This window comes from Hylobates moloch, unplaced genomic scaffold, assembly GCF_009828535.3.
Source record: "Hylobates moloch isolate HMO894 unplaced genomic scaffold, HMol_V3 SCAFFOLD_17, whole genome shotgun sequence".
Taxonomy (NCBI): Eukaryota; Metazoa; Chordata; class Mammalia; order Primates; family Hylobatidae; genus Hylobates; species Hylobates moloch.
Window position 1 is genome coordinate 47,031,952 of NW_026652292.1, and position 25,245 is coordinate 47,057,196.

Here is a 25,245-nt window from a genome sequence, read left to right on the forward strand (position 1 = left end):
TTTAAGTGAATTTTTCAATTCCGGAAGTTCAGTTTAATTATTTCTTCAAATAGCTATTTCTTATTTCAGCTCTTGGATTATTTTGCTGGATTCCTTGGATTGGGTTTCAACTCCTGGCTTGTGATGAGCTTCCTTGACATCCAGATTCTGAATTCTGTGTCTGTCATTTAAGTCATTTCAGTCTGGCTAAAAACCATTGCTGGAGTAATAGTGTGTTCCTTTGGAGGTTAGGGGGACACACTGGCTTTTTGAATGCCAGAATTCTTAGGCTGATTTTTTCTCATCTAAGGGCTGGTGTTCCTTTTACTGTGGTGTAATTTTAGTCAGTTGGTTTTGTTTCTGTGCACTTTCAGAAGGCCAAGGCTCTGTACAGGATCTTTATTTGTGGCCTATTTTTTGCCTTATGTTTCACAGGTGCTGTATCATGGCAAATTATTATTGGTTTTTTAATTCGAGCTGCTATTCAATAGATATTGCTTAAGCATGATGGCCAGCAGATTGGCTCTTTTGTATTTTGGCATGTTCATAGACATACTTGGTGGTTAGGGGAGAGAGATATGACCCCCTCCCCAGATCTGCTCGTGGGGCTTGGAGGAACCCCTTTTGATTACTGTTGCTGTTCTTGCATTTCCTTTTTCACTTGTTCCAGGCTGTGGGGCTCCCTCAGGCAGGGGCCAGGAGTCTGTGTTAGGAAGGCTATACACTTCCTGGACTTGCCCTGTGGAGGGAGGCATACCCTACTCCTCTGCTGGCCTATGAATCTGGCTTCTTATCACTCTTGGTGTTCTGAGAGTGGGGCCTTCTCTCCTGCTTGGACATTACCCAAACCAATGAGTCCTGTCAGGCAAAGAGCATCAGGAGTTCAGGGAGTCACACAGTCTGCCATCTGCATGTTTTCCGGGGGAACACAGAGCTGTGCCTGACCACAGTATTCAGGCAGGTGTAGGGCCACTGAGCTGGAAGCCCAAGCCAGGAAGTTCCACTTGGCTAGGAGCAGCTCAGTCACTGTGCTGGAAGTAAGAGCGGAGCCTTGTCTGGCAAGGAGTGAGGCAGTCTGACTGCTCCCCAGCATCCCAACTGTGGCTTATGGCAGCAGATACTAGGCTATTCAGGGATCCAGACCTGTGGGACTCCCTGTGTTCTTGAGTATTGCCTCTGAAAAATCTCTGTGTGGCTCTCTGTATCAGTCTAGAGGCCCAGGGAAAGAGGGGGTTCTCTCGTTCCCAAGATTTCACAGATCCTTGTGGGAAGTGTGGATTCCCTGGGAGCTCTTCCTCTCTCACCCTTTCCCTGTGTTAGGAAGCTGCTTCTGGCTCTGCACTGGTCCCAGGTGGGTGGCTGCCCAGTTTCGCTCTTCTCTGTTCTTCATGTGTTCTCTTACTCCTCTGATGGATCCTGACATGGTTTTTTAGACAATTCACTGAAGAGTCAGTATTTACTCTCCACTTTGTTTCCTCTTCATGAGAGCGGATGCACACAAGTTGCTTCCAGTCTGCTATCTTGAACCCCCTTCTCCAAGGAAGGTTTTAAATGCAAATATAAGAGCCTTTAATCTGTGTGTAGAATCACCAAAATTACACAATTTGTATTCCCTTGCATATCGTGTCTTACCAGAAAAGTAAAAGATTGTACAAAATTAACTTAACATTTTATTTGTATTCTACTTCTTCGTATGTGTACATTCTACTAAAACTCTTGACCTTTGGCTTACTGGTAGGTAAAGAAGGAGTGTAAAAAAGAACTATGGATTTCTCTATCTTTCTCTTTCTTTCAGTGCCATCGTTTTCACCATAATGATGAGTAAGAAAGAGTATGGTAGTATTGCTTTGTCATTTGTGTTTCTTAGAATGTAATTGCTTTCTTTCTGCTTTCAAGCAAGTTCTAGTTGGCACAAAGGATGTGGCCTCTGGAGGGCTGTTAGTGCCCCCACCCGTACTTTCCTTTTACTTACTATTACTGTGACATGCTTATCTTATATAAACTTTTAATATTTGTTTCATTGTTCAATCACTTTGTTCCATTTTACCTTTTACTTTTAACTATTTGACTATGTATGCCTTGTATTTTTATTATTCTAGTAGGTAGTTTAAAAATTAACACATGCTTTACATATTTTCCAATAATTTGTAGAATTAACCAGCATCTATATTCTCTTTTTCAACAAGACAATATCCTTAGTATGCTGTTACTTCTTCTCAGCCCTCTTACCTCCCCTGTTGTAATAGTCAGGATCTTGGTTCTAGAGTGTTAGTAACCTTTCAAATTGTTACCAAAAATTGCATGTAAAATACTCTGTTTATTATTAATAAAGTAGTTAAAGGGTGGAACAATTTGGAAACATAATACTAAAGATTTTAATTATAAAGTTTTTTTCTAATTATATGTATATTATTGCTATTATAAACAAAAAAGAAAAATCAGTAGAATGAAACCAATAAAAAACAAACATCAACAATTCTCATTTGCTCTTTGATCTATAAAATCAGTATCTTCTTGGTATTCTGTATGATCTTTCCTCTTAACCTTACAGTTTCACTTGCAAAATATGTCATAGCACATTAAAGGCAAACAGAAAAGCTGACTATTCAAGCAAAGGAGTAGGAGTCCCTAGTTGTTGGTTAATGTTGTTGGGTTTTATTTTGTAATTCTCTAATGCCAATATACAGCTACAATTGTATTAAAATTAATTATATTATAAATCATAATTCTTAATTAGGGGTCTTTACTAGTCAATCCTTATAATTGGATAATTACAGTTCTAGTTTAGTTACATGTTATATAAATTTTTATTCAAAAAAAAAGTATGTATTTGGGTAGGCACAGTGGCTCATACCTGTAATCCCAGCACTTTGGGAGGCTGAGGTGGGTGGATCACCTAAGGTCAGAAGTTCAAGATCAGACTGACCAACATGGTGAAACCCCGTCTGTACTAAAAATAAAAAATACAAAAATTAGAAACACAAAAATTGGCATGGCGTGGTGGCACATGCCCATAATCCCAGCTATTTGGGAGGCTGAGGCAGGAGAATCACTTCAACCCAGGAGGTAGAGGTTGCAGTGAGCCAAGATTGCGCTATTGCACTCCAGCCTGGGCAACAAGAATGAAACTCCATCCAAAAAAAAAAAAAAGAGAGAGAGAAAGGAAAGAGGGAAGGAAGGAAGGGAGGGAGGGATGGAGGGAGAGAGGGAGGGAGGGAAAAGAGAAAATATTTGAATTTTTCATTCAAGTAGCACATAATTCTTTTAAGTAATTTTTATAAAGTGAACAAAGAGTAGGCACCCCGATTACTTTCACTGAACCACATTAAGTCAAATGAAAATATTCATCTCTGTGAGTTCTGTGTTCTCAGCACTTCAAGGAAAGTTATGAGTCACATGAGTCATACCAAAAGCATACTCTGTTTTTCTCCAAGATTTTAATGAATAACCATTAATATAGCTCATAATTAAGTATGCTTTTCCAAAAGTATTTCCAGTGCAAATTTGCCCCTGACATAACATTTCCATTGATCTACATAGAAGGTGTTACCAGTACATCTTTTTACCTTATAATGGTTTCATTAGTAGCATTTCATGATCTTTTACTTTTAATCTGTAAGGCTTTAATGTCAGAAAAGAAGATTGATATTAATGGGGTTATTGAAATATCAGGTTTAGACTAAAGTGCACTATAAAGTGACAGGAAAAGTTCAAGGCATCTCAGCACTGACAGAATCTGCTCATTATTTAATTAGGGTCTGAAAACTCTTAGCAGAAATTTCTAGCCTTATGTCAGAACCTTTCTGGATCATGTGCTGCATATCATTGAAAAGTTTGGTCTTAAATGTATCTTCTCGTACAAATATAATTTTGATATTTTGGAAATTATGGTACCTGACAAGTCATGGGTTCTAAGATAGTCCTAAGAATAGTCTTGGGGTTCATCCTCTCTATTCTTTCTCTGTTATGTTCCCTCTACATCTCATCTATTTTCCTAATTGCACTCTGTAAATTTTACTGTAGGATTTACATTTTAAATATATAATTTTCCTTTTAACCATAGTTGCTTCTTATAATGGTTCTTCTAATTAATATAAAATAGCCTTTTTATTGGTCTGAATTCACAGAATTATGTATGTCAGAGGATATTGCAACCTAATAGTTTCTTTGTGAAACAACGACAACAACAAAATCCCTCATATTTGGTAAATAGACATTGCTTAGTTAAAGAGGCTTGGTCCCAGTAAAGGTCACAATGAACTGAGTTAGAAAGCAATGTCTACATTTTCATATGTATAGCCTTTAATTTTTTTTTGTTAAAATAACTAGATATAAAATAAAATAATGTTATATTGCAAACTATCTAAATAAATGATAATACTCAAGTACAGTTAAGCACACTTTTATCCCCAAATGTTCAGATATGCATCTTAGTTTAATCCTTAAGAGCTTGAAATTATGAGTAATTATATCTCTAGCTTAGAATTTAAAGAAAGTTGGTTTTAACACCATTTTCAGGATTTTTGTGGCAGCATATGTATCTCAGAGCTTAACTCAGCATCAGCTCTAAAGTCAGACAGATCTACATCTGCCTCTGCCTCTTCCAAATATGACCTGTCAAGTTTCATAACGTCTCTAAGCCTCAGTTTCGTAATGTGTAAAATAAACATAAGAGGCCTGTACTTTATGAAGTTATTGTGAGATGTAAATGAGATGCTATGTATAGTGCACTAAGCATGGTACCTGATCCATAAGTATTCAATAAATATTAAATATTATTATAACTTTACTTGTTAAAATATAAACTAAGTAAAATTGTACTTATTACTAGATTTGTTTATCTCAGCTTATTATCTTTTTCAACCAGTGGTGTATTAGTCAGGGTTCTCTAGAGGGACAGAACTAATTGTATAGATGTATATATAAAGGGGCATTTATTAAGAAGTGTTATCTCTTGTAATCCCAGCACTTTGGGAGGCCGAGGCGGGCGGATCACGAGGTCAGGAGATCGAGACCACGGTGAAACCCCATCTCTACTAAAAATACAAAAAAATTAGCCAGGCATGGTGGTGGGCACCTGTAGTCCCAGCTACTCGGAGAGGCTGAGGCAGGAGAATGGCATGAACCTGGGAGGCGGAGCTTGCAGTGAGCCGAGATTGCACCACTGCACTCCAGCCTGGGCGACAGGGCGAGACTCCGTCTCAAAAAAAAAAAGAAGTATTATCTCACATGATCACAGGGTCTCATGATAAGCTGTCTGCAAACTGAAGAGCAAGGAAGCCAGTCTGAGTCCCAAAGCTGAAGAACTTGGAGTCTGATGTTCAAGGACAGGAGGCATCCAGTATGGGAGAACGATGTAGGCTGGGAGACTAAGCCAGTCTAATCTCTCTGTGTTCTTCTGCCTCCTTTTATTCTGGCCATACTGGCAGCTGATTAGATGATGCCCACCTGGATTGCGGGTGGGTCTGCCTCTCCCAGTTCACTGACTCAAATGTTAATCTCCTTTGGCAATACCCTCACAGACACACCCAGGATCTATACTTTACATCCTTCAATCCAATCAAGTTGACATTCATATTAACCATCACAAGTGGCTATACAGGAAAAGGTGACACATAGTGACATGTTGCTGAAGGATGGTATGAAAAACTTACTTTACTACAAAACATAGTGATTTCTATATTTAACCACACTTGCATAATGAAGTATTTATCAGTTCTGTGTGTGTGTGTGTGTGTGTGTGTGTGTATCTTTGCTTACCTTGCACCCTATCTACTTTTTGAGATAGATTTTTTTTTTCCCTCAGGACATAGGAGTGGATGAGGAGCTCAGTCTAGGCCAGTAACAATAGGGTAAATAATACCCATCCTTGCCTTAAGGAATGTGGGCACATGACCCTGTTAGTAATATAATAGTAAATTTCTAGGACTCTTTTAATTGTTTATATTGCTGTCATAATAATTTGCTCATAAATACACAATGATTAGATTTGTTTTTGTCTGATTTTCTCCAAATTTCTGCAATTTCTTTGATCAATAACTAGAAATGTGCATTAAAAATTTAGTTTATGCATTAAGCATTTATCAGGGAACCCACCCCCAATATTTCAACGTAGGTTCTTTCTATTTTTCCCTACGTGTCGGCCGGTCTGAGAGATAAAGGGAAAGAGTACAAAGAGAGGAATTTTACAGCTGGGCCGCCAGGGGTGACATCACATATCAGTAGGTCCGTGATGCCCACCTGAGCCACAAAACCAGCAATTTTTATTAGGAATTTCAAAAAGGGAGGGGGTGTACGAACAGGGATTAGGTCACAAAGATCACATGCTTCAAATGGCAAAAGGGAGAACAAAGATCCCTTGCTTCTGAGGAAACAGGGCAAGGACGAAAGCAAAGATCACAAGACAAAGGGCAAAATTAAAATTACTGATGAGGGTCTATGTTCAGCTGTGCATGTATTGTCTTGATAAACATCTTAAACAACAGAAAACAGGGTTCGAGAGCAGAGAACTCGTCTGACCTCAAATTTACCAGGGCGGGATTTTTTCCCCACCCTAATAAGCCTGAGGGTACTGCAGGAATCCAGGGCTTATCTCAGTGCTTATCTCAATTGCATAGGACAGACACTCCCAGAGAGGCTGTTTATAGACCTCCTCCCAGGAATACAATTCTTTTCCTAGGGTCTTAATATTTAATATTCCTTGCTAGTAAAATAATTTAGCGATATCTCTCCTACTTGCACGTCCATTTATAGGCTTTCTGCAAGAAGAAAAATATGGCTGTTTTTGCCCGGCCCCACAGGCAGTCAGACCTTATGGTTATCTTCCCTTGTTCCTTAAAATTGCTGTTATTCTGTTATTTTTCAAGGTGCACTGATTTCATATTGTTCAAACACACATGTTTTACAATCAGATTTCATATTGTTCAAACACACATGTTTTACAATCAGATTTCATATTGTTCAAACACACATATTTTACCATCAATTTGTACAGTTAACACAATCATCACAGGGTCCTGAGGTCATGTACATCCTCAGCTTACGAAGATAACAGGATTAAGAGATTAAAGTAAGACAGGTATAAGAAATTATAAAAGTATTAATAGAGAAGTAATAAATTTCCATGAAATCTTCACAATTTATGTTCAGAGATTGCAGTAAAGACAGGCATAAGAAATTACAAAAGTATTAATTTTGGAAACTGATCTATGTCCATGAAATCTTCACAATTTGTGTTCCTCTGCCACGGCTCCAGCCGGTCCCTCCATTCGGGGTCCCTGACTTCCCACAATAGCATTAAGTGTTAGAGTTCTCCAATAACAAATACAAACAACACATCACTCAACTTGTTTCAGGAAGAGCGGTCTGTTATATTTCAAGGGGTATTTGCATCTAATAAAATACCTACATTTATAAGATAAATTTGTTTTGTAAAATGTTTATTTTATTTGGTCTAAAATACTTGTCTAACAGTGGAGTTGGTCATAGGAATCACTAAACCAGACATCCAAATACTGTTAGGAATCCCTTTCAGCTCTCATTCTCCCCTACTGTAGTTGGGACTGGGGGACTTAGTCCCCTACAGTCATATCTGAGAGCTTTTTAGCCAAAGATGTAAGGGCATTCTCATTCTTTCCCCTCATGAACAGTTTGAAGTATTCCAGAGATTTCATGTTATTGAGTCACCCAGATTATTTACCTCGCAACCATCATCCTTACTGTAGATTAGGGGGCTGATTTGGTAGGGCATTATGATTGGCCAAGTCTAGGTTATAAATATAGTACTTTAGCCTGGCGATTAGGGTCTGTCATATAAGATAGGTAGAGCACCACCTATATTCTCAGACACACATACCCACACAGCCAATAAGAAATTTGCTCCATCTAAACAAGTATCATTATAAACAGATCTCAACCTATCATTCACATAGGTGAAGAATTAAAGATAGGAATGCATATGATATTTAGGCTAATATTAATTCCTCCAATTTGACTTGAATGAAGGGCGAGAGTAATAGAAAATGAAGTGTGGACTTTAAGCTGGAACTAGGCCAAGGAAATTCTTGTCTGTGGAGCTAAAAGAGCTAAAAGATTTGGATGTGTTTCTGAAAGCCATTCAGGTTTTCTGAGAACAGGTGCTATAATAAGAGCTATGTTTCAGTGCAATGTTGCTGACATCTTTGTTTAGTATGGATAAAAGGATATAAAGATTAGAGATGAAAGGATCTCTAGAAGGTTATTACAGTTGATTCAGTAAGAGTTAATGGGGATCAAAACCATGAGAGTGAAGACTGAAGGTGAGGAAAATTATTGAGGTATTATCAAAGTATCAAGAGGACTAGATAACTGTTTGCTGGGGGAGGGAATCAGTAGAGGGGTAGAAATTGGAATAGCGAAAATGACTCTGAGATTTGAAACCTGGGTAATTAAGAAGACTGTGGTGCTTCTATAAAAATAGGAAAATAGAAAGCATAAGAGGAGGAACTGGTTTAAGAGAAAAAGAATAATGAGGTTATTTTTTGACATGATTTTTTTGAAGTTTAGAAGATGTCCAAAGGCAGTAAAAACATGAGACTAGAATGACAAGGAATGATCAGGTTCTGGAAATGTGTGTAGAGTCGGCTATAGAAAGAGACAGTTCTGTGATTGTGTGTGTGCATGTGTGTTGGAATGGGTAGATGGGTGGCTATGTTTGAATGTTTGTGGAAAGAGAAAATAGAGTCTTATGGGAACAGAGATAAGGTGAAGTGGCTATCCCTATTAACCTCGTTATTCAAATAATGGTTGATCTATATACTTGGAGAGAACTTTGACTAGATATGATCATTGTTTTCCAAAATATTAAAGACCTTTAGTTAAAAGCAGGGAATAGATTCATTCTATGTTGCTCCAGAAGGTAGAAATAGAATTAGTGAATGGCACTATTTAAGGAGACAAATTATGGCTGAGTATAGGAATTTTTTAACATTAAGGATACCCACAAAGTAGAATGATTTGCAGTAGAATATTCTGGGCTTATCACTACTATAGGAGCTTAAAGAAACAGGATGATAATTCAATAGAGCATGCAAAATATTTTATTTTAATAGAACAATTAAGATTCTACAATTCAGATCCAATATCATCCAGTTATTAAGGACAATATTATGTTCACTTATATAAGATAACATAACTCAATATCTACCAAGGGCCAGGAATTACAGTAAATCACTTGCATTCGTTTCTATTGGCTACTATGACAAATTAGCGTAAGCTTGGTGACTTACAAAACCAGAAATTTATTCTCTCACAGACTCCAGAGTCTGAAGTCAGTTTCACTAGGCTGAAATTAAGGTGTCAGCAGGGCTATACTATCTCGAGAAGTTCTAGGGAAAAATTTGTTGCTTGCTTCTGATGGCAGCTGACATTCCAGGATTTGTAGCTGCATTACTCCAACCTCTGATTCCATGGACAAATTGCCCCCTTCTCCTCTGTAAGTATCAGATCTCTCACTGCCTCCCTCTTGTAAGGATACCACTGATTGACTTTAGGGTCCAGTGGGATAGTCCAGAATAATTTCACCATCTCAAAATCCTTAATTACCTCTACAAAGACTTTTGTCATGGAAAGTGACATTTACAGGTTCCAGGGATTCGGGCCTGCTATCTTTTATGGAACCACTTTTTAGCCTACTACAAAGGCCTTCCTCACATTTATCTTGACTTAAAGTAACCCTAGGAGGGAGGTGCCGTATTTATCTTCCTTTTTAGACAGAATAGGAAAATGAACCTTAAAGACACATTTGTCACCTAGCTAATACATGTCAGAACTTCACATCAAGCACAATTCTGCTCTATTCAAAAGCTGGGCACTTTTTTATTGTACTATGAAATGAAATTAAACCCTGCTATGCACATATACGCCTTCATCTTTCCTTCATCATGATGATTCTGTACTGAGCTGCTGCCTTAACAGGCACACTTTTATAAATTTCAAAGTGAAAAGAAGCGGCACTCATATTCAATAGTATGGCAGCTACAAGAAGTTGCATATGGCTGAGGATTGTTGGAAATACTTGAAAACATTTATTGGCAGGCAGGCACTTAAGATCTGAAGAGATCCAACAAATAAAAATCCACTCAACTATGGCTCCTGCTGGCAATTGTTGCTGCTCCTGCAACACAAGAGTGTTAGACTGCTTTTTTTTGTGTGTGCATGTATATATGTGTGTGTGTGTGTGTGTGTGTGTGTGTGTGTGTGTGTGTGTGTTTACCTCTTCCACAACTTCTGCTTCCCTTATTGTCACTGAGAGATTTTTCCTCAGGTCTAAGGCAGCTGTTTAGTATTGCATAACAGGCAATGATAATTTACAGCCAGCATGGTTTTATGTTCATATCAATTTGTTACACACAGCCCTCATAAGTGTACCCCCAACCTATATTAACAGAGTGCCTTCTTTTTCCCTCCCGGAGCCGCCAGACATGTTGTAGAGACAACATCTCATTAATCCTTGCCAAGCACCTTGTAGGTGTTATGATCCACATTTTATAGATGTGAAACAAGCAAGCATGGGCTTGTGTTCACAAATTAGAAAACCAAATAAATCATCCTGCTCATAAAACATGTACTTGTAAAAAAGAAGGTCATTAGAAGTTTGCTACCTGGGCATGTGAAAAACAACTTTGCCAATGTCAGTGATAAAGAATGGTAGATTCAGACGTGGGAACCTTGGAAGGAGCAGGGAGTAGTTCGGTAGTCTTCATTCCAGATTCCAAAAGGAGCCTAGGCATCTTTGTGTGGAGTTTTTGTTTTTGATTTAAGCACGAGAAGGGTGAATGTGGATAGAATCCTAGCTTCCATGGGGGAAATGAAGAGATGAGTTTTAAATGAAGAGCTCTTGCAAGTTGCCTGTAACAACTTTGCATGTGATAAAGGCTTCTGAGAGGACAAATGAACACCTAATATGTTTTCTACTATGAGCATGAGGTACAATCATGTAAGTGAGGTAGCGTTCTTCTGCAGAAAAAAGAAAATTATTTTTCCACATTATGTGTGGTTCTCAAGTAATTTATTTCTCTTTAATAAACTAAAAGGGATAAGGTAGGAACTTTGCCAAAGGAATATTTTCATTAACTAGAGAGACTGTTAGGCTCTTCTTCTGACTCACTGCTAAATGGTTTATCTTCGACTCCCCCATTTCTTTGTTTTTGTTACACTCCTTAAGCTGAGTTACACTTGGGTTTATATATTTTGGTTAAAACAAAATAAAATAAAACAAAAAGAAACTTCTCTAGGAATAAATCCTAAAGATTTGTGTGCTTAGACAATATTTTGTAGATAATATTAATTTCATTTAATTCAGTTAGATAAACGGTTCTGAATTCTTATGAGCCTAGCCATGTGGTGATGCTTCAGGAAATACCAAGACGAAAAGGAAAAACTCTCTATCCCAGAAGTGACTATGAAACGGGAAAAATTCCCTTGTCCCCCTGGCAGGGCATGTGATGCGGGGGTGACTCACTTCTTCCATGCCCCACTGCTCAAAACCCCTAGGGGGAGCATGCAGACGGGCAGGTCCTGGGGAGTGTGGGCTCCGACCCCACAGCAGCGTCTAGGGGTGAATGTTTACAGCTCCGTAGGCCCCAGAGGGCACATTGTTACAGTGTGGTCTTTTAGTTTTTTTTTTTTTTTTTTTTTTTTTTTGGCTGGAGTGCAGTTGCGCAATCTCGACTCACTGCAAGCTCTGCCTCACGGGTTCACACCATTCTCCTGCCTCAGCCTCTCCGAGTAGCTGGGACTACAGGCGCCCGCCACCACGCCCGGCTAATTTTTTTGTATTTTTAGTAGAGATGGGGTTTCACCGTGGTCTCGATCTGCTGACCTCGTGATCCGCCCGCCTCGGCCTCCCAAAGTGCTGGGATTACAAGCGTGAGCCACCGCGCCCGGCCGGTCTTTTAGTTTTGCCATCTGTAGGCGGCTTGTGTTAATCAGCTCAATTAGACCCTCTGCCTTATCGCAAGGACAGAGGGCTTTCTGTATCCCAGGGTTCTTGCCTTGGTGTACCAGAAAAATTGGGTTACATGTGGGCTTAGAGCATGAGTGTAAGTTTTTACTGAGTGTTGGAAGTAGCTCTCTGCAGATGGATGGGGAGCCAGCAGGGGTATGCAGTGGAAAGGTGTTTTTTGCCTGGAGTAAGGCGACGCAATTCTCCTCTGACTGCTTCCGCCAAATTCCCCTCAGCCGCCACATCGTTCCCCCAGTTGATGGCCTGCTGGCGTCTGCCAGTGCCTGTCTGTGTGCTCTTCCGCTCCTCTGCTCCTCTCGACATTCAGCCACCTGTGTGCTGTTCTGCTGGTGTGTTCTTCTGGATGTCCAGCCTCTTGTGTCTGTGCCAGCTAGAGTCTTGGGGTTTTTATAGGCCCAGGATGGGGGCGTGACAGGCCAGAGTAGTCTTGGAAAATGCACATTTGGGCACGAAAACAGGGGTGCCTGTCTTTACCTAGGTCTGTGGGCACAGGCCCAATGGTGGAGACCTCGCCAGGGACCCCGCCCTTCTCCCCCCAGCGCTTCCCTGTCCCGCTCCAGTATTAACTATATTAGCATGTATGTGTTTTGTGTGTGTATGGTAGGGCAGAACGCAGGGATGAAAGTTAAGCTGACTAGAGAAATAACTATTATTTAAGACAAAATAGGCTCAGTACCTTGAGATGGATTCAAACAAACAACTATGGGTTATTAAAAAAAAAAAAGCAGGAAATCACAAGGAATTACATCCAAATATGATAATGAGAAGTTTTATGCTGAAAGCAACATATGGATTAGGCTTTGAAGGATAGCTAAAAGGGGCATGGGCAAGGAAAGAATGCAGTCCAGAGAAAAGCAAGCATTGGTAGAGCGAGGCATTCACCAGAAACAAGTATATTGGAGTCACCAAATGGGGAGCACTAAAATATGGGCTGGGTTATTTGTGTTACACTGAAGATAGTCTCCAAAGCCAAGATATCACAATCAAATTTTATCTTATGTGCAGAGGAACTATTTAGAAGGTTTTGAACAAGGATATACTTAATGGAATTAGGTTTTAGGAATATATATTTAGCAATGGTGTTGAGAATAGTTTGAAGCAGGACTAAAGTGGAGTCAGAGAATTGGTTAGGAAATATAATGAGAACTAATGAGAAACCTGTCATAGGTGGTGGAAATTGGAACAGAGATGAATAGATAGATTCAAGAATTGCTGTAATGGTAGAATTGATAAGACATGACAAGTGTTTGAAAATAAAAGATGAATCCACTGGTTAGCCAAAGGTGAATGTGTGCATGGTCTACGGAAATAACTGACTCATAGGAAGATACTGATTTGTAGAATGAGAGAAAGGCAATAAGATTATTTTTGGAAACCTCTTCTAATATATGTCTCACTAAACAAATATATTTTCTCTGATATTTCTTTTCTCATGCTGCATTACATTTGCTTATGCACATTACTATTATACTATCGTTTAATCAGTGATAATACAAATTAGCCTCCTGAACTGTCTGAGTAATACATGCCATCTAAGCCCTCATGGATATTATAAACTCTGAGGGATATGGGACACCAGAAGTGTGACCTCGGGACCAATTTTTATGTGTAGGGGGTGGGAGCATTCTTCCTACTCTGTGGACATCAAAATGAATATTTACTAACCTAAAAGGTGGTGAATGCTAACTTCCAAGTGAGTGATGTAATTAGTATTAAATACTGTAGAAATTCAGAGGCATGAAAATAATTTTACTAATTTTGCTAAGCAACTATTCTGATGAAGGCACCGTGAGAGAATAGAAAAGCACAGTTTCTGCCTTTGAGGAGTTTACAATTAAAGACTGAGAGCCACACAATGAGTAGGTAAATATGATAAAAATTAACAAGTTCAGGGAGTATCAGAAGAGTGGGTTGGGGATGACCATGTCAGGATGAAAAAAGGAATATGACCATGTTTCTCTTTTCAAGTCATTCTTCTTTTTCTTTTCTTTTCTTCTCTTTTCTTTTGTTATACTCTTTCAACTCATGAAAGTGGCTAAGTAATACTAATGGAAATTATAGAAAACATAAATAAATGAGTTCAATTTTTCTCACATATAAATTAATTTTATTCATTTGTCTTCAATTCTAAGATGAACACGTCTCCTCTATGACCTGTAAGTTTCAATGTAGCATGGCAGTTTTACTGATTAATTAAAAATGACCCCATTCCTTAGCTCACTCCAATCACAAATCAGCCTCTTTTTATTTTACTCCTTGCTCCCTTGTCCATGCCCTATTCACACTTTAGCTACATCTGCACTTGTCACCCCAAGCCTGAACTACTTGATATTAGGGACTGTGGTTGTGCATGTGTGTGTGCACATGTGTGTGTGTCCCCACCCTTGTAGCTAACACTATGCCTTATACATAGTAGGTGCTCAGTAAATGTTTGTGAAATCAAAATGGAGTTTTTCCCTTTTGACTCAAGTGCTTAATACTTAGAAGCATGTGGTGCTAATATTTAAGATAGATTGGTTCATTCTGTTTAAGTACCACATAACCATTCACACATCATTGAGTTTAGTACTATTAAAGGATAATTCCCCTTCTAGGAATTGTGACTGTTGCAGACACATTTTACATACCTATCATGTTTTATCATCATTGGGCAGGTAAAGAGATTAAAAGGAAAAGTTTTTTTTTCAAATGTGCAGCTGGGTACATAGACTTCATTTGGAAATGCTTGTGTATTCAAGGAAAAGATATAGAAATACTCCTATAAACATCCCCACACCTAGAACTACTCAGAAATCATGCAGCCTTTTTAAAGACAAAAATATTGACATTTAGTTTCTGTACCTCATTATCTATTCAAATGACTGGGAAAAGCTATCTTTTCCACTTTTCTATTTTAATATAATAAAACCCAAGGGAATTGATCAAAAGCCCTGTTTTGCTGAGTTTTACAAGTTTGGGCCCATTGTGATATTTTCTATTTGTGACATTTTACTTAATATAATGTTTTTTACTACTGGTCTTAATTCACACATTTTTGATAGCTTATACCAGGGCCTTTGTGTTTTATTTTCTTAAATACCCTTTTGAACATAAAAATGTAGTATTTCATAGCCTCTCAAATCTACATGTGTGATAGATGATTCTTGACTATAAACTAATAGTTTACTTTGTATAGAACTTTACAGCTTACAAACTGCATTCACATATATTATCTCATTTACTTCTTACCATAGCCATGTGACTACGTATTTCTATTTTAATTTCATTTTTAATAGATAAAAATTTGAGAACGAAAGAAACTAAGAGACCTGTCTGCAATTCATATGTGCATAGGTGTTATGTGCAGACCCAGAATCAGTGTGGAAACATTACAATTATCCAATCAGTACTCTCAATATACAAATGACCAAACTGACCATGTCATGGCCAATTAGCACATGGATATTTACATTGAATAATAGTAATTATCATTTTTCAGCATTTATACATGCCAGACCGATTTAAAGTACTTAATATATGTTAGGTCATTTAATCCTAGCTGAAACTATTTGACATTTAAATATGAGGAGACTGAGGCCCAAGGAAAGTAAGCAACTTGCTTAGAATAACAAATCTAGTAAGTTTTTAAACTGAGATGTGAACCCAGACAGTCTGCACTATGCGGCCTTAAGTATCGTTCTCTTTGCTGGCAACTCACCAGTAAGAATAGATGTAATTAAACAGACATAAATTAATAATGTTTTCTAGGACTACACTTACTGTCAGTGAGCTTGCAGAAAATTATCCTTGACCCCTAAAATTCTTTTAAATACTGTAGTAATAATTGAATTTGTTTCCTTGTTCTGTGGTAATTTCTATTCATGGTAACCTTTTAATGCTTAATATTTGATCAGAATTTTACGGCTTGGAAAATCTCCTCCTATTCATTATATCATTTAGAATTACAGACTCTTATAACATAAAAGAACTTAGGGGACAACCCCAAAATATTAACCAAAGAGAACCAAATATTAGAGAGGTTACATGACCAACACAAAGTACTTGCTTGGTTGGAGTGGCCAAACCAGGCTCAAACCCAGATCTTCCAAGGTTATTCCCCTAGTGATGAAAAAATGTCAGCATAATAAATTCATCTAAGTGTGTGTGTGTGTGTGTGTGCGCGCGCGTGCGTGCATGTATGTGTACTGACTGTTCTTCAAAAATAATATTGGAGAGGCATGACCTAGGTGGCTGGTTTGCAGATCTCCTAGTTAAGACTGTACTTGTCATTTACAAATGCTCAATGGATGGAGCATTCCTGGATGGATATCCTAGTTTATTTAATAGCAAATAACCAAATGAAAAGTTGATTAATTTTTCCAATATTTGAAAGTTTCTAGGTGTACCTATTTATCTAACTCTTTAAAATAATTAACTCTTTTTTTTACAGTTAAATCTTAGGTTAATATGAAACTTGCTTATTCACTAATCTGTTGCTTACACTTCACTAAATGGTGATGAGTTCTTTATATGATGGAAGAAATCCTAGCTGATGAGACCACCAAAACATAATTATATTTTCTTTTTTAAACCAAGTATATTGGGTGCCCTCACTCACAGGACAAAATGCTTTCAGGAAGCTGTTTCAGGCGTATACTTGATTCTATTCCTAGTTGAAGAGACACAGAGACATTTCTAATAGTCATGTTGTTCCCATATATTCACTAGTTGGTGATATTTAAATTATCATTCATGTGGTGCTTAAAGCATGTCAAGTGGCTTTGGGCCACTGAATAAAATAATATAAAATTAAAGTTTTAAATTATCCCTGGAAGCCTACAATTAGCAGGCATCCACAAGAAAACTGGGCAACTAGAGTAATCATTATTTACCTAAATTAATTAATTTTTCTCAATTTCGTGTCATAAAAAGCAGCTAAATCAGTTTAAGTTATTGTATCTTAGTCCCAATTTAAATCTACTAAGTTGTCAATAATAATTTAAAGTATGCTTAAATGGATAGCAATTAAAACTGATGGCATAAATCCAAAAAAGACTATTAGTGATCCCTAATGATTTATACAAAGAACAGTCATATTATTCTATTCTTTCAAAGATGTACACAAAATAAAGCTAAGCATTCTCTTTTAAGTCATTATATAAACCTCTGAATCTATGTGGTCTGATTGGGAGTTCACCTTGCCTAAAGATATTGTATTAAATAGGATTAGCAAAATGTGAAAGAACATGAATATATATAAATATATATATATATATAATATAATACATATATATAACATGAATATATATTACATGTTAATATATATTTGTTAATTCTAATTAATGTATATAACTATTTTAAGTTCTTTTTATTTTTAAAGCTCTTAAAATCACAGTAAATTCAGGTTCCCCTTTTCTTCATAGTTCTCGAAGTCTACAGAAAGAGATATTCTAAAATATCCCAAGCATTTCAAACACTGTATAATTATAAAATACTATTCTCTAATAGACTCTATTTCCAACAATACCCTGGGCCATATTATTTGTCATTGGAAAGACAAGACGGAGGAAAAGAGAGGGATATAGATGACTTTTTCAAAGGTGGCAAAGAAAATTGAAAAGTAAAAAGTGAAAAAAGAAAAAAAAAAGCTAGTGTAGGAAATTCAGTTAGACCCATTTGGTATGGAGTGCATCTTAGTTCATCCTCCCAGAAAATTATACAGAAAATTATAAGGATCCTTGGCCACACATGTAAAATCTTTTCTCTGCATCATTTTGTCCTCACCCACTTGGAGTTGGAGAAAGCCTGTGAACTTCATCAGGCAGAGAGCTCATCTTATCCATATTTGTGTCTCCTCCAGAACCTAGCGCTATGTCTGGCACATGGTGGGTACAAAATTCTCCGCTGAACTCATTGATCCCTTCTTCAAAGAGGGCTTCCTTAATCTTCTATCTTGTACTGCAAGACCAATTAGTTTTCATCACACAAATGTTACATCCTATTGTCATTAAGCATTTTTTTCTTCCTCCCAGTGAATAGAAACAAATAGAATAAGGCATTTACTTTGGTAGTATCTAGTACTCTCTTTCTGAACTGTCTTTCACTTTGATATGATTGCTTTTCTGCCTGGGTAACTCTATCTAATGCTCAGTTGCCCTGCCAATAAATAGGAAATTACTTTTTTTCATCACTTAGTTATCCTCAATGTAAGTTGGTTTGCTTAGATATTTGCAGTTTAATCCTTTAGTCATTGGGAATGAAAATCATAGATTCGTTTGATAGGGGCTTTTGGTTAAAGTATAGCAAAATATTGACAGAAAGGGTAAAAAAAAACATTTATTTATATACTATGTTGTTTTAGGGTGTTGAATTTCATGCTTGCTTGGGATCACATTCAGCCATAAAGGTAACTAAAGAGATGCTGCATCTCCTCCACCACTCCCGGCTTCATATAAACACATACATACCAGCCTTTCACACTGAACTGGAAACCTCTAGGGATGTATATGACATATGTACATTCAAAAAATTCCACTGATATACCTTGATATGCTCTCATTGTTGAGAATCATTATACTAGATCCTTTTATATGATATCTTATTTAATCTTAAAATGATTCTATGGGGAAAGTAGTTTTACTCATATTATAGATGAGCAAATTAATGCTTAGAGGAGCTAAGTATCTTGTTCAAAGCCACAAGGCTAGTATTTTCTGGAGAGCTAGAATTTGAATCCAAGTCAGTAGGACTCCAAACCTATTTATTTTCAAATGTTATTGCCACATAAATCTGGTGCCACTGAAAACTGATCCTTCAAGTAACATCCCTCTAGTCAATGGAAGAGAGGGAAGACACACTCAGCTGGGACATTTAATAACATTTAATATGGGACAGTTTACACCAGCGTAGGAAGTACACTAAGATTAGTTATGGTACCTAAATGGTTAACACCTGTATTAGTCCATTTTCACGCTGCTGATAAAGACATACCTGAGACTGGGAAGAAAAAGAGGTTTAATTGACTTAAAGTTCCACATGACTGAGAAGGCCTCACAATTATGGCAGAAGGCAAGGAAGATCAAGTCATGTCTTACATGGATGGCAGCAGGCAAAGAGAGAGAGCTTGTGCAGGGGAACTCCTCTTTTTAAAACCATCAGGTCTCATGGGGTTTATTTACTATAATGGGAACAGCACAAGAAAGACCCAACCCCATGATTCAATTACCTCCCACTGGGTCCCTCCCATGCCAAGTGGGAATTGTCGGAGTTACAATTCAAGATGATATTTGGGTGGGGATACAGCCAAACCACATCAACACCTGTAGGCCTAAAACTATGAGCCTCAAGAGGGGTGGTAGAAGAGGGAAGGAGAAGAAAAGGGAGAGGGAGACAGAGAGAGCTTCCTGATAGGGCTGTGCCTCTAGGTCCAGGGATATAACCAGATCATCACATTCCTAGGGGTGGGGTGGGGTTAGGGTGTTGTCTTGCTAGTCTTTGCTGTTGACTGAATCCAGTTGAAAGCCAGCAGGCAAGGGAGCTTAAGAACATAGTCTATACCCATCAGCCACTGTGGACAGAGGAGAATAGAGAATGGATCTGGGTAAGTCCAGCACAGAGTGTTAGCAGTGCATTTTCTCCACCCCACCACAAAGTCTCAGCTGACTCTCCCTTAAAACAAATAAAACCCAACATTTTTTTTAAATATTTGGTCGCAAATACTTCTGAAATGTAATGGTGTACTTCCTTACTAAGCAATTATAAGCATTACCATTTGGCCTGGTCTTATCATATTGCAGACAAAGGAAGTTTGAAATATTGCTTAAGACTTTCCCTGAGATAGATGATAGATAGATAGATAGATGATAGATAGATAGATAGATAGATGATAGATAGATAGATAGATAGATAGATAGATAGATAGATAGATAGATAGATATAGAGATATAGAGATATAGACATATATACTTTATGTTTCTTTGTTGTTTTGTTTTTCAGGAAAGGGAGTCAGGTTAGTCAAGGTATAATTTACATACAGAAAAGCTCAACCATTTTAGGTATACAATTCTATCAGTTTTCATATAATCAACACCATAATGAAGAGAGAGAATATTTCCATAATTCCAAAAAGTTATAAAATGTTTAAAAATCTTTAACTCAATATTTGGCATTGACTTATGTTTCTTCTAATTTTTGAATAGGAAAAAAATGGTGATAGAAACCAGCAGAGTGTTGCACATAGGAGCTGCTTTTAAGAAAAGTTTTTTTGTCTCTTAATCCTTCTGAGTAATATCAACTACCCATATTGGCTATTAACTCATTTCATATATATTAGACTGATCAGTGGTTCATAACCTTGGATGCACATCGAAATCTTAAATGACCTGATGGCCAGGTGGCACCCCCACTAAATCAGGAGGTCTGGGGTTAGTTCCAAGGTATCAATAACCTGAAGCTTTGTAGGTGATTCCAGTATGCATCCAAGGTTAGACCCTCTAAATTAGACCAGTTGTTCTCAAGTCTGGCTGCACAATAGAACCCCTGGGCAATTGTTTAAAAACACTGATGCCTTCCTCCTGATTCTGATTTATACAACTTGTTCAAAAATTTGACTCTAAGAAAATAAAGTAAGAGTTGAGTAATTGAAATCTCTGAATTGTTGGGCTCCATTTAATGAAGGTTTTAGAACAGCTCTGGGTATGTGGTGGTGTTTAATAAATGTTAAATGGAGATCCTAATCCCACAGTGGAGTCAGAGAGAATAAAACATGCCTCTTTTTGGAAACACACTGTGTATTTGAAATAATTATCTTGGCAAACTATCACTTTCTGAAAATTGTCTTCCTAAGTAATTTACCTCAAATGGTAGGCCTTATATTTTAAGAGAATACCATATTTCAACTATATTTTCACACTATAATATTAAGCCCCTATATATCTTATAGCACTTTCACAATTTGCCTCTAGGAAATAGACATGAAATAAGTTTAAGAGACTAAGAATAAGATTTAAACCAGCCTCCCCTTTGGAAGCATAAATGATGTGATGACAGCTCTGGGCCTGGAGAATACTGCAGCTTTGTAAAATATAGCAATGGTACTTTCTTGCTTTTACAGTGGCAGAATATATATACAAAGGACACCTAGTACAGTGGGTAGAACAGAAATGAACTAAGTGTCTAACAAAACAGATAGAGGGCTGACAAAACATTACAATTTTTTTTATATTCCAGGAACTAGTAATTAAAATAACAAAAATCTTCTTTTCAGTATGAAGCTATTGATGGTCTCTAAGACAGAAACTGTCATTAAACAAATTTCTCAAATTTTATTGTTTTGAATAAGTAATCAGCATGCTGCATCTTTCAGTGTACACTAAAGACCCTAGGTCTTGTATTTAATCCCACAAACCTAGACTAGTATAACAAGCACCATTTTTGTTAAAATAAATGTTCTTGGTTTAAAATAGAAAATATACACATGCACACGTATGTTTATTGCGGCACTATTCACAATAGCAAAGACTTGGAACCAACCCAAATGTCCAACAACGATAGACTGGATTAAGAAAATGTGGCACATATACACCATGGAATACTATGCAGCCATAAAAAATGATGAGTTCGTGTCCTTTGTAGGGACATGGATGAAACTGGAAAACATCATTCTTAGTAAACTATCGCAAGGACAAAAAACCAAACACCACATGTTCTCACTCATAGGTGGGAATTGAACAATGAGAACTCATGGACACAGGAAGGGGAACATCACACTCTGGGGACTGTTGCGGGGTTGGGGAAGGGGGGAGGGACAGCATTAGGAGATATACCTAATGCTAAATGACGAGTTAATGGGTGCAGGAAATCAACATGGCACATGGATACATATGTAACTAACCTGCACATTGTACACATGTACCCTAAAACCTAAAGTATAATAAAAAAAAAAAAGAAAATATAGAGTTCATTTAATTTTACCTTCACACTTCTTCTTCAACTGTTCTACTCTTTTTCTTTTTTTTTCCTCCTTTTTAGGACCACCTCAGAAAATAGTATCACCTAAACAAGAGCATGAAGATAGGAAACATGACAAAGTCACTGATAAAGGAAGTGAAAGTGGGACTTCCTGTAATGAGCTCTCCACTTCCAGTTGTGACAGCCATTCAGAGGCAAGCACTCCCCAGGACAACCCGTCCAGTGCCCAGCAGGCAACAGCTCACCAACCTAACACCTTAACATTGGATCGCCCTTCTAAAAAAGCACCTGTGCAATGGATGCCCCCACCAGACAAACGCAGAAACAGTGAACTCTTTCAGACACTCATCAGCAAGTCCCGGGAAACAAATCTGTCCAAAAAGAAAGTCTGTGAAAAGCTAAGTGTGGAAGAAGAAATGAAAAAGTGTATTCAGGATTTTAAAAAAATCCACATTCCAGATTATTTTCCAGAGCGCAAACGCCAATGGCAATCTGAACTGTTGCAGAAGTATGGGTTATAGTAATTATCACATTCCTGCAGTATTTTGATGACATTCAATGTTTACTACAGTGTCACCACCTGACTGATGTCCTAACAATGGTCAGTGTGATTCTTGCTGCTCTTCCTTGTTGTGAACAGTGGATGTGGGACAGTATTTTCTTTTATTCTTTTGTTGTTGTTTTTAGAAACATGATTAAAAAGGAGAAAAAATAAATCAATAAGTGTTAAATCAAAATGGAATATCTGATTCAAACCATTTTACAAGAATGAAAGTAAAATGTGCATGATCAAGCTTAGAATCTTGGTTTTTGAACTCTGGTCAACTGGATATGTTTGTCATTTTGTAACTTACCAAAAACAAACCATCATATCATACCAAATAAAATGACTTATGGATGAAGCAACATCAAGTAAAATTTTAGACGATGGCTATAGGACCCAAATCTAAAGCTGTCTAAATGTTAATGCAATAAAACAAGTATTATTTTTGCATGAATACAATGTTACAAATAAATCACAAGAAATAGGGAAGATCTGTTTGTTGCTTGGAAAGAAAAAATTTACAAAAAAAGCAAAAAAAAATGTTTTAGACAAAGCCTATAAATGTAAGCTGTCTAGGAGATTGAATTTTCTTTGTTCTGGATCTGTGACTTTTTTGTGTATGTGTATGGTGTTTATGTATGTTAAGATGGTGTAAATATGCCTTATACTGTTATTTATGGCATCAACATTCATTTATTAATGCTAGTCATGATTACTACTGTGAAATGAGTCTTTTACATCAGGCTGTGAAAATTGGTATAATGATGCTTTGAAAGCTCCTATTATCATGTTAATCAAAATAATAGAGGGAAATGGTAAAGAGCTTTACGTATTTATTAAAAAAAGAAAAATGTATTAGAATTTCTTGATTTCTGTTGACTCTTCTATAAAAATACTCAACTGTCATCTTGTTTTCAATTTTCCTTTAAAACTCTAAGCTGTATAATTATTTGTTCAGACTTAATGTTGACACCTTTAAACATAATTCAAAATGGAGACATAGTCAGATCCAGATAGCATTGGTATGGATTAATAAACACTTAGCCCACAAGAGAAAAAGTCCTCATGTAAAAATACCCTAAAATGTTATTTTACCTATTAACCAGATTGAACGCTTCTCCAGAAACAACTAGTAAGTTACCTCTTACAGATCAAGGTACAAAAATGGCAACATCAAACTAAAAGGCCAGGCTTTATGAAAAATGATTTCTTCCTGCTTGTACATGTGGAAAGAAGCTTTCTTATCATAAGCCACGCAATTTTGCCTCGCCATATCCACAGAAAGAAATGTATAACATCATGAAATTTCACTAAAGGAAAGGCTGAGAGAGGGTAAAAGTATCTTCAAGAATTAAAGAACTCATTCTCCTCTGTGGTTGGTCAAAATGGAAGTTGACCAGCATTTGTGGTATCATTTCTTTCAGCACAATACAAGAAGATGAGCATTATCAACTCAAAGTTTAAAAAATCTGCATTCATTTTTTGGATACATTGTTAGATTTCTCACTGTACCATTATGTAAAATATCACCAACAGTGGACTATTAAAGGAAACTAATATATATGATTTACCTTGAATTATCTATCAGGTTTTAGGCAAACACCTGCTCTCAAGTTCTGCATTTCATTTTGGGATGGTTGGCAGTCCCAACATGGCTTGATGTAGCTGCAACACACTGGTGAGAGGATAGAGCTTGGCAGTAAGATTTCCACAGTTCAAATCCCACCTGCACCACTTACTATCTGTGATCTTAGGGATAATGGGGAAAATAAAGGGGCATAATACCATAGAAAACATTTAAATGATGTAATTGAAGTAAAGCATCATCATCACTACTGGAGCTGGAGAGAAAAAAGGAAGGTGTTTGTCTCACTGGAGTCTAGGAACCAGCACTATCAAATGGGGAGTTTGTAATACTGGGGGGCAAGCTGTCTGGTAAGAAGTATAGCCTCTAAGGAGTCACAGTCACTTTCAAAGATGCTTCATGAAGCACAGAAGAGAACATCACTCTAGTTTTCCACTTTCCCTACATTCTAATTTTACATCAGCACCTTCCCTCTTCCCAATATAAGTAGGAGCCTGTTGTCTAAGCAGCCTAGGAAATGTAATTTGTACAAGGGTTCCCCTTGAGACACAAAATCCAACTGCAAAAGGCAAGGAATCAAGGAATAAATGTGAAAACCTTGCACCTTGCTCTGTTTTTTTTTTTTCCCAATAAAATAGCTCAAATCAAATTGCAATGGAAATAATTTGGTAACTGGGAACTCTGTCATCTCTTCATATCTCTACATTGTAAAATAAGTGAGGCCGGTGATAATTGTCTATTCTTACAGTCCTTGCTAAATTAGAATAAAAGTTCTGAACCATGGGATAGAAGGGAGCCCACTTCAACAACCATCTTTTGAGCACTTATCATACACCAAGCATTTGTCTCAAAGGTCAACAGCAAATTCAAGAAACACAAATGACCAGCTGTTGCTTTTGGAAGGAAGCTTACACTGGATCTGATTCTCCCAAACCATCATGCTTTCCCCAGAAGCTAAAACTTGGCTGGCCTCTACTTGGGTTAAAAAGGGATCAAGGGATGCAGCAAGAATAGGGACTCTTCCTTGAAAGAAAAAGAAGACACCAAGCTTTAATGGTGAGTTGGGCTAAAATTGGTATATAAAACTCCCTTTCCAAAAACCCACTAGATAAAATCTGACAATCACCACAAGTCAGAAGACTGGAATCAGGCACTGAAGTTGAGTATTTATTCCCCCTACATGTT

The 25,245-nt window shown here is 37.3% G+C and overlaps 1 protein-coding gene across 1 annotated transcript in view; it reads left to right on the plus strand.

Annotated features, from left to right (window-relative positions):
• KCTD8 (potassium channel tetramerization domain containing 8) overlaps positions 1–24,391 on the plus strand; it is a 285,606-nt gene extending 261,215 nt beyond the window's left edge. The window contains exon 2 of the mRNA XM_032135915.2: positions 21,992–24,391. Within this exon, the coding sequence (XP_031991806.1) occupies positions 21,992–22,452 (461 nt within the window). The 3' untranslated portion in view covers positions 22,453–24,391. The remainder of the gene's footprint in view (positions 1–21,991) is intronic.
• The last annotated feature ends 854 nt before the right edge of the window (positions 24,392–25,245 follow it).